Source organism: Abrus precatorius, unplaced genomic scaffold (genome assembly GCF_003935025.1).
Source record: "Abrus precatorius isolate BTA unplaced genomic scaffold, Abrus_2018 Scaffold8, whole genome shotgun sequence".
NCBI lineage: Eukaryota > Viridiplantae > Streptophyta > Magnoliopsida > Fabales > Fabaceae > Abrus > Abrus precatorius.
In genome coordinates, this window is record NW_020874428.1 from 20392166 (window position 1) to 20403011 (window position 10846).

General features: G+C 34.6%; 1 protein-coding gene across 1 annotated transcript; it reads right to left on the reverse strand.

The window, feature by feature from the left end:
• LOC113874410 (beta-glucosidase BoGH3B-like) lies at positions 1-10642 on the reverse strand. Its single transcript, XM_027512632.1, has 9 exons — positions 10492-10642; positions 10073-10277; positions 9236-9326; positions 7956-8101; positions 7391-7634; positions 1965-2069; positions 1707-1889; positions 706-907; positions 1-488 (listed from the first exon to the last, which is right to left on the reverse strand). The coding sequence occupies exons 1-9, from the start codon at positions 10640-10642 to the stop codon at positions 1-3; spliced, it is 1815 nt and encodes a 604-aa protein (XP_027368433.1).
• Positions 10643-10846: the final 204 nt, after the last annotated feature.

Sequence of the window (10846 nt, forward strand, 5' to 3'; positions counted from 1 at the left end):
TTAGTCATGTGAATTCTCCTTGTTATATGCTAGCCCAAAACCAAGAGGGAATAAGGGGTCACATGAATCAACTGGTTGATCAAGTTCTTCAACTCTTCTGAACCAAGTCATTGGTAGTTGACCCTTGAAGTCATGATCCCCGAATATAACATCTGTGATTCCATGTCCTTCAGTACCTGGCAACCATGCAGCAACAAGAGCATCTATCTTTTCCAACAGACACTGCTCTAAGAACAAAGGTCTTCCAGATATCAGAATCACTAGTGTTGGGATTTTTTCAGCAACCAAGTTTATAATTCCAGCTCCATTAAAGGGGATCACGAGCTCTGAATTATCACCTCCACACTCAGCATAGGGACCTTCTCCAACAGCAACAATGGCGAAAGAAACCTCGTTACATTCTAAGGTGTCTGTTGATGGATACTGCTCATAAATAACTTCTGTTTCATTCCCTACAGCCTCTTTAACAGCATCCAAGATAGTTGTGCCTGAAATTGTACTCATGTAAGGAATCTAGCAAGCACGTCAATCCAACCCAATAAGGTAAAATTTAAAGTAATAGACTTGGGACTAGGGAATGGGGTAGAAAATTTATATCTACTAATACTATTCCGAAATAGAAGATAATCAAAATATGAACTCTGCCAAACCAGCATTAAGATTAGTGAATGAATGTAGTGTTGCACAAGACTAAAAATGGCTTACCAATTGTGATGCGACCACTAGATCCATACTTAGTACCTGTCCATCCTCCACATTGATACCCGATATCATCAGCACGAGTTCCAGCAACAAGGATTCTCTTAGCATTTCTGTTCAATGGAAGAAAAGGTTTACTAGGAACCTTTCCATTTTTCAACAGAACCAATGACTTTCGAACTGCTTCACGTGCTAGATCTCTGTGTAGCTGTTGAAACAATTTGACGGTAAAACAAAATCTATTAGTTAAAATGATTGCATGTATATAACTAGATGATAAAGAGGTATATAACCATCAACATTTGGCAAACAAATAATTTTTTTGTAATTCACAAACGAGCTATGGTGATTCAATAGGATATTTTTTCCTAGTACAGCAGTCTAAGTTGAAGTATATTTGCTTCAATGATGCAAACCTACCACTGGTTAAGAATCATTTAATACTATATTAATCATCCTAATTGCTTAAAAAGAGAGTATTGCATGTTTCTTGGACACCCATTTTTCTAAATAGTTTCTATATTATTTCCTTATCCATTGCTCTCAGGGCACTTTAGGAATTCCCTTCTCTAGTACTATATCTCTTAGATACATTTTTATCCTCTCTTTGTTGCTCTCTTATGTATTTGTCCCCTCATTATCTGTCTCTCCATTATTAATTCTGAGAACTATGCCAGCACAGTCCAGATACATATTTATATTTTCTTAGGAACAAGGATGTCCGTCCATTTTGCGAAGGTAATCAAATCAACATTATGAAATCCTCAAAAATGAAAACAAACTTCAGCAACAAGGAACTAGAGAGAGAATGTATATTTGTATACAACAAAAATAAATCCTATTAAAGGTCCTATAAATATTCTTCAGATTATTATATACATATTATTATGGTGAAACTAATTCATCTTGGTCAGACTTGGATTCATGTTAAAATATCCAAATAAGATAATGTGAATGCAGCCTAAGCACTTGAAATAGAAATTCTCAGTGAGCTGAATTTTGCTTACCTTGCAGCCAACTATATCTAGTAACGATCTGTCAGTTAAAGGAAACTCAAAAAGTTTGGCAGCAAACTTCACTCTCAAAATCCGCTCTACAGCATCATCAATTCTGGCTATTGGTATTTCCCCTGATTGAGCTAGAGACATAAACTCTTCCATAAATATTTCATATCTAAAAGGGACCATCACCTGCATATTTTATTGAATATGTAAATGAAATCAAGCAATCTATGTAAATTTTTTATGGGAATTGAAGATCTATACCATGTCAATCCCGGCATTAATGGCAGTGGAGATGCAATAACGATAATCTGACCCGTAAGGTTGGCATAATTCATCAATTCCCTCCCAGTCAGAAATCACAAATCCCTACAGTAGAGATATGTCTAAACAAAATGCTTTATTTGAATTTACAAATCAATGAAAACGCAACACAGCTTCAATCATGTTCAGTAGTATCTTATTACACTTTACCCTGAATTAAGAAATATAAAGCTCTCCTCTCTTTCTGAATGAATAAAAAAATGTGTAAATGATTTTAACATGTATTCTCTGACAATAGAATTTATTGACATAATATTTGGTCAGCAAATCTGCATGTTTGTACAGCTGTAATTATATTATTATCTCCTTAATTAGGATAGCCCAGCTGTAGGACAACATTTATAGGCATGATTGTAAAACTGTAATTATGTATCTATTCTCTTAATTAGGATAGCTATTTTTCAAGGCTGAAAATCAAATTGTACGACACTAAATATATGAGAAATCTCTAGCAGGAGAACACACAATTTTGACCTATATTTTTCAGAGTTTGACATGGTATCAGTCATGGTTATGATCCTAGCCTAGTCTCGCCCAAAATTCTTATACTTGTATTTTTTCACTTCTGTCTTGGTTCAGACTCCGTCTCTCTTGTTTATTGTCCCTTTTGCAATTTCTTCTTTGTTCAAACTTAGCCTCATTTCTACTAACAAGTATGATGTCTTATTAGTTTGCCTTCATGGCAAGAACTACTCGGCCTGAGTCTTCTAGTTCTAGATATTTGTCAAAGAAAAAGAGAAGGCTGCATATGCCAAGTGGAAAGTCAAAAATGCTCAAGTCATGACATGGATCATAGGCTCTGTTGATCCCAATATTGTCCTCAATTTTAGACGATTCAGCACTGCAACCAAGATGTGGGCCTATTTAAAGAAAATATATATCTAGAATAACACGACTAGAAGGTTTCAACTTGAACATAAAATTGCAATTTTTCAGCAGGATAGTCTCTAAATTTTTTAATTCTATTCTCATTTCATGAATCTTTGGGCCGAATACACTGACATTGTCTATGAACATTTGTCAGATGAAGTCTTACTTCCGAGCAAACAGTTCATGAAACCACTAAATAAGATCAATTTATTATGAAATTGAGATATAATTTTGAAAGTATTCAGTCCAATCTCATGTATAGAATTGTACCTTCTTTGGATGCATGCCTCAATGAACTTCTTCATGAAGGACAACACCTTCTTACTCAAACAACCATGGAACAAAACAAATCTGCCTCTTTTCTAGTTTCTGTACAAGGCAAGCCTAGAGGATGAGACATGAGTATTACTCAATGCTTTTGTTGCAAAGGATTTGGACATTTTGCTTCACACATTCCTAAAAAGTTCTGTAATTACTACAAAAATGATGGTCATATCATTAAAGAATGTCCAATCAGACCACCCAAGAAAGCTGCAACAACCTTTACTACCTCCGTTGGTTCTTCAACTGCTCCTAGTTCTATGAATATAGCAAATGTGCAACATCATGCTCCTACACTTACTAAAACTTTGACCCCTAAAATGATTCAACAAATGATAGTTTCAGCTCTGCCTTAGGTCTCTCAGGTAAAACTTCTTCTATCTCTTCTTGGTATTTTGACTCTGAGGCATCCAATCATATGACCAACAATGCTGAAACTTTCACAAATGTCACTAAATATTTTAGCAATTTCCAAATTCATATTGTTGATGGCAACCATTTAATTATCACAGCAATTAGTGATATTTCTTCTTTAATTGATTTCTTTGTTTCACCTAGTCTTACTAATAGCCTTATTTTTGTGGGTCAGCTAGTTAACAATGATTGCCAAGTTGAATTTTCAAAATCTGATTGTCTTATGCAAGATCAACAATCAGGAAAGATGATTGCAAAAGGGCCTAAAGTTAGACATCTTTTCCCCTTTTCTTTCTCAATTTCTCCATGTCCTTTCTTGCCTTTTGTTTCTTGTAATTCTGCTACTATTAATTTCAAAATTTGACATAAGCGTCTTGGGCATCCAAAACACAACTGTACTTCATGACTTGCCGTCATCTAGTGCTCTTGGTAATAAAGAGTCTCCACCCCTTAGTGCGGTTCAATTTTATTGCAATTATTGTAAACTTAGTAAAAGTAAAATTCAACCATTTTCAATTTATCAATCACATGTAAGTCAACCTTTTGATATGATTTATAGCGATTTATGGGGAACAACACCTATTATATCTCATGTTCATTACAAGTAATTTGTCACTTTTATTAACGGCTAAAGTCGTTTCACATAGGTTTATTTTTTGCAATCTAAAAATGAAATTTTCTCTGCCTTCAAATTTTTTCATGTTTATGTTCAAACTTCATTTTTTTCAAAAATTAAAATTCTTCACTCTAACAATGGAGGGGAGTACACATTTCATATATTCCAAAAATTCTTACAAACAAATGATAGTCTGTTCCAAAGGTCTTGTCCTTCCACACCCCAACAAAATGGGGTGGTTGAAAGGAAAATCGTCATCTTCTTGATGTTGTATGTACCCTTATATTGAAATCTTTTGTCCCATCTGGGTTTTAGTGTGAAGCTCTCTCTACTGCTGTCAACCTTATTAATCGCCTACCTTCCCCATCATTAAACAATGATTACCTTTTAGCACGGTTATTTGATCACCCACCCAATTTTCAAATTTATGTACCTTTGATTGTGTTTGTTATGCCTATCTTCCTTCACAAGAACACACCAAACTCACAGCTCATTTGTCAAATGTGCTTTTTTAGGTTATTCAGCCCACCCAAAAGGTTTACTATGCTCTGATTCTCATCTACGTCGGCTTCGGTTCTCTAGATGTGTAATCTTTCAAGAAAATGCATATTTTTTCCCACTAACCATGACACTCTCTCTTCATCGCCCAACTCTATTTTGCCATTATTTTCTAACAATTTTAGAGGACCTCTCTTGGTATATTAAAGACGTAAGGCTATCACTCCAAATCAGCCACCAAAACCTCCAAGGCCCCCTCCAGATCACTCTCTACCTGTTGATCTAGTGTTTTAGCCAGAACCAGCACCTTTATGATGTAGTTCTCGCATTCGTAAACTCTCAACTGAGTATGCTTCATCCTTCACAGTTACTTTAGCATCTGTCCCATTCCTTCTTCCTATAAACAGGCAATGGAGCATGCATGTTGGCAGCAAGCCATTGAAACAAAACTTCTAGAACTACAAAAAAAATCATACATGAGACATTGTTCCATATCCCCCATCTGTTAAACCTATTGGTAACACATAAGTATTCACTATAAAGCTTCGTTCAAATGGATTTATAGATCGTTACTATTCTCACCATTGTTGAATTTGAATATTGGTAGCACGTAAGAATTTGGCCTTGACTATGACGAGACCTTTGCACCTGTTGCCAAGATGACTATTGTATGTACTATTCTCACTATTATAAAATTGAAATTGAAGGTTTGAGACTAAGATTGAAAACTCAGAGAAAGCATGAAGAGAAATTTCTATTATTGATATCTGAACAAAATGAAAGACTTAAACTACAATAGTGAGGACTCCTCACTTATATAGAGCTATTATGAGCAGAATTTATAACAGAATGAAACTAATTTCTATTTCAGAAACTAATTAACAAAAAACAAACTTACAAGCTGTTAAACAACTTTAAATAACTAACCTACAGCTGGCATAAGCACAGCTAAGCACAGAAACTAAACAAAACTAATAAATACATAAAGAATAAAAGAGTACCTTTATTCTTTTCCCTAATACTCACCGTTGCTGAATTTGAATATTGACAACTACACCAATTGGATGTCAAGAACACATTCCTCCATGATGACATCAAGGACTCAAGGAGGAAGTTTATATCGAACTTTCTACAAGTATGCCTATCCCATCACCTAATGTTGTTTTCAAACTGAAGTGTTCGTTATATGAATTGAAACAAGCTCCAAGAATATGGTTTGAGAAATTTTAAACATTTTCACCTAGTTTTTCCTTCACAGAAAGTCAATTTGATCCCTCCTTTTTTATACAAAGGACTTTTCAAGAAATTGTGATACTCCTTGACTTGTTCTGTCAAGAGACTATCATTAAAATCAAAAAATTGTTGCATTTAACTTTCTACATGAAAGATCTTTGTCAGCTCACTTACTTCTTGGGCTTAGAAGTACATTATCAACAAAATGGCCTTTTTGTAACTCAGCACGAATATATTCAAGACTAATACAGTTCTCTAGTCTCACCAACGCATTTTCAGTTGACACTCCCATACCGATGCGATGAAGGTGACCTCATACAAGATTTAACTTTATACCGATAGCTAGTTGGTAGTCTAATCTACCTAACTATCACACGACCCGATATCTCTTTCGCTGTCCACACAATAAGCAAATTCATTAAATTTCCTAGGCATTTTTATCTTTCAATAGTACATTGCATTATTTGATATCTTCTTGGCACCTCCACTTGGGGCTTATCCTACTATTCTGGTTCATTACTACAACTACAAGTCTATAGTGATGCTGATTGGGCTAGCTGTCCAGACACAAAAAAATCTACTATTAGCTGGTGTATGCTTCTAGATGATGCTACAATCTCATGGAAATGCGAGAAACAAGATTCTGTCTCTAAGTCATCCACTGAAGCGGAATATCGCCCCATGTCTGCAGCATACTCTAAGATCATTTGGTTGTGTGGTGTTCTTTTTGAGCTTGGTTTCTTACAAACACAACCAACTTCACTACATGTAGACAATACAAGTGTCATACAAATTGTAGCAAATCCAGTTTATCATGAACAGACGAAGCACATAGAGGTTGATTGTCATTGTATTTGAAAAACCTATGACTGCAAAGTTATCACTCTACCTCATGTCTCCACATCTGTTCAAATCGCTGACATCTTCACTAAATCCTTGACATGTTAGCGCCATAATTTTCAAGTTAGCAAATTGATGCTTGTTACCACCATCAATTTGAGGGAGGATAACAATAGAATTTATTGACAGAATATTTTGTCAACAAATTTGCATGTTTGTACAGTTGTAATTACATTATTATCTCCTTAATTAGGATAGCCCAGCTGTAGGACAGTATTTATAGGCATGCTTGTGCAATTGTAATTATGCATTTATTCCCTTAATTAGGATAGCTATTTTCTAGGGCTGAAAATTAGATTGTACGACACTATTTATACGAGAAATTTCTAGCATGAGAACATAAAGTTTTTACCTATATTTTTCAAAGTTTGACATTCTCATCAATCATCATCCAACAATGATTCATAAATCATAATATACTGGAAAATAATAAACAAACATCACTTACAAAGCAATTTGATTATTTTATCCATTGACTAGAAGACACAAATTTTAAAGAGAGAAAAAGGTCTACCTTGAAACCTAGTTTTTTCTTCAAAATTTCATTTAGCAGAAATTGGTGACCATGGAGTTTGTTTCCATTCCAGCTGGAATATGAGACCATAATGGTAGAAACACCCTGAGCTATGCAGTCCACATATGGGGCCATGTGGATCCTCTCCAAGTCTTCAAATGATAATATTGTATTGCCCTCATTTACACCTTTCTCAGTACCTCCATCACCAACAAAATGCTTGGCACATGCAATAACATTGTTCCTGAAATACTAAAAAGATTTATGAAAATGGTTTCGATAGATATACAACATCAAATTTTGAAAATTATTGTTAATCTTCCCAATGAACAGAAAAAAACAATATATGAGCACACAAACTTGAAAATATGTAACAAATCTAATAGTTTGGATTGGAATCACAAGTATCACATTTTACAGGAGAACTGAGGATGCTAGCATTGCAGGTAAAACACAGTTCCTTATAAATTGTTATTAAACAGCAGTATATATTTCACAATTTAACATTTCTAAAGAAATATAAATTTTATATCCAATAGAAGTTACATAATTGGATTTAGTCTACCTCCCAGCCACAAATGGGTATCCCCTTGGGTGTCTTTCTGGAGGGTGACCCTGCAAGCCTAAAACAAAAGAAGTCATCTTTCTGACTATCTCAGTGTTTCCACTATAACTCTCGTAGCATCTTCCCCATCTGGGATCTTTGCAGACCTGTCCATTCACCTATCCAAGTGAGTTTCACATTTGTATTTTATCCATTTGTTAAGAAGAAAGCTTTAGGCAGCACAAAATAAAGGAAAAGGTGACAACATATATATCTTAATTATCGTTGAAGATTTTAAGCTATGAAGTATTAGTCTCATTTCTATGTTTTTGTAGAAAGAAGGAACATTAGAGAGAGAAAATTTTTGTGAACATGTTGTGAGTATCACTATATACCTTTTTCATTCTTTATATCTTATTTTTAAAAGTAAAGAAACTGTGTAGTACAGTTGAGAATAAGAATACAGCTGTAGTGTACTAAGTACATTTTGAAGATGTTTAGTTAAGCTTATGAAAGTGTCCTATAACTCCCCTATAAACTCTTTCCAGCTTGGTTGAAATAAACTAATAAAAATAAGCAAAGAGCTTATAGGAGGGTCATAAGCTTAAGCTATCAAAAAAAGCATAGTGAATTAACCGTTTAGATATGGATTTGGCCCTTCCTTGTAGACATGAATACAAGCCGGCCACCTACTATAACTTTTCTATGTTGGTGCTTAAGTATTCAAGCATTCTAGTGGTATTATCTCTGTCCTGCTCCCAATTCCCAATACACGATGCAGTAAAAAGAATAAGTCCATGCCAACTAATGTCAGAATTCTATTAATTGTATGAAATGACTTTTAGTTTAGCCAATAATCAATTATGATATGTTTTTGTTCAATACACATTGAGCATGTTGTATAGTCACGTTATATTACTTGCACAAATGATCCTTATGGAAAATCAGTTCATAAGAACATGAACATTAGCTAGGTCATGGAAAAAGTATTTAAAAATATTTATAATTGAGTGGTTACACCTTTATAGAAGGTATTTGTATTCCAGTTTACAAGATGAGATAGCCTCCACAACTTTCATGGTAGCTATCAAATGAGAAATCTACTACAGAAATTTGATGTGAGTTTCTTTATTTCTTTAGAAAATAAAATTGTGCTGTTTCTTTTCAAGTGAGATTTAGAAATTATCCACAACATAATTAGAAATAGGTATGAACAGTAAGGGAAATGCCACATAACATAACAAAGCCACAACTATAGTATATCAGCATGACCAATTCAGAAGTTGACTATGATGCCTTACTGCCACACAAGGAGCAAAAGTATAGTGAATTCCACTTGCTCTAAGCTCAAGTGATGTTGCAGCTCCAATTCTTTGAACTAAATCTGCATCTCTACAAGGACAGCATGAGTGAAAATTTAAAGCATGTTTACTTGAAAGATGAAAGGAAGAATTGTTTGTCAAGAGTACAAGCACAATATACTTGAGATTAAGAGGCAATGCCTGGTCAAATCAGGAGGCGACTTGCTCTGGAAAACCTCAAATAACATTTTCACATAAGGGAAAAAATGCACATGACCACCCAACTTTCAATTCTGGTTATTAACTCAGCTACATGGATCACACCACACTATTAATCTCGATAAAAAAACAAATCTTTAGAAATCTAATTAATCGAAAGGTCTATTTTAATAGCTTCATCTAAGGTCTCTTTAGGTTTTCCTCAACCCTTCCTTACTGAGTCACACAATCTACTCTTCTTACTAGCGCCTCTAAAGGTTTTCTCTGTATATAATCAAATCACTTTAAACGATTTTCAGGCCAACGGTTACATTTAAAAAATTTTGGTTCCTAGCACCAATCTCTTCTATAAGAAAACCTCAGATTGGTCTTCCAAAAATTAAAGTATTGTCACCAAATTACTTTCTCAAAAATCTAAAAGGTACCTAAACATCAGTAGTAACTAATATGTATCTTTTAGAGACTAATTAGAATATCAATTTGAAACAAACATTCAATAGCTAAAAATCCTGAAAGATGCAGTGTCAAATCACCACAAAGCTAACAACCTCCCCCCCCCCTCCCCCACCAAATAATAATAATAAAAAAAAAGAAGAGAACTACAGAATCCACACCAACCTTGTTGCTCCAAGGCCAACATTGTGAGGAAATATTGTAGCACCATAGACACTATTATTTCCATGAACAGCATCAGTCCCATAAATGATTGGTATGCCTAACCGTGATTCAAGTGCCAACTTCTGAAACCCATCCACCATATCAGCCCAATCAGATGACAGAGCCTTCTCAAAGGGTCCACTGTTTGGAGCACTGAATATACTCCCTTTGTACAAACCAAAAAAACAGACACTACTTAGTACTTACCAAAATGAATGTAAATAATTAACAAAATCACATACATGCAGAATATTTCAAAATGAAAGGTGACCAACTTCCATCAATTATTCCACCAAGTTCAAACAAAATTTTGCTTAACATAGAAACTAAAAACAAACAAACACATTTATCTATGTGCGTGCGTGTATATTTATATATACCAATGGAGAAGTGTTTAATGGCAGAAGGGGTGGCAACTGAGCGCTCAATTTGTGTCATCTGAGCAATCTTTTCCTTCAAAGTCATTAGAGAAAGAAGGTGTTTGAGACGAGTTTCAATGGGTTCATTGGGATTCATGTAAACGCAATCCATGTAGTGTAAGTTGTAACAATTGAACTGCGATTGCTTCTCTCCTCTCTGATGTTAGTGTTGACTCTCAAACCTTACTAACTCTTAACTTTATCAATCAAAGCTTTCTTCGCATCATTTTTTAAAATGCTTTTAGACATGTAAAAGAGAGTGACCGCACGTGGTTATTTTTACGGGTCTATTCTTATTTTTACTTAAATATTTTTT

Bases quoted from the DNA above. Each gene is read 5' to 3' on its own strand.
- LOC113874410 (XM_027512632.1), bottom strand. From the start codon at position 10,642: ATGGATTGCGTTTACATGAATCCCAATGAACCCATTGAAACTCGTCTC. The intron at 8,102-9,235 runs GTAAGGCATCAT...GTGAATGGACAG, and splicing joins CTTTTGCTCCTTGTGTGGCA to GTCTGCAAAGATCCCAGATG. The intron at 908-1,706 runs GTAAGCAAAATT...TTGTTTCAACAG, and splicing joins TAGATATAGTTGGCTGCAAG to CTACACAGAGATCTAGCACG.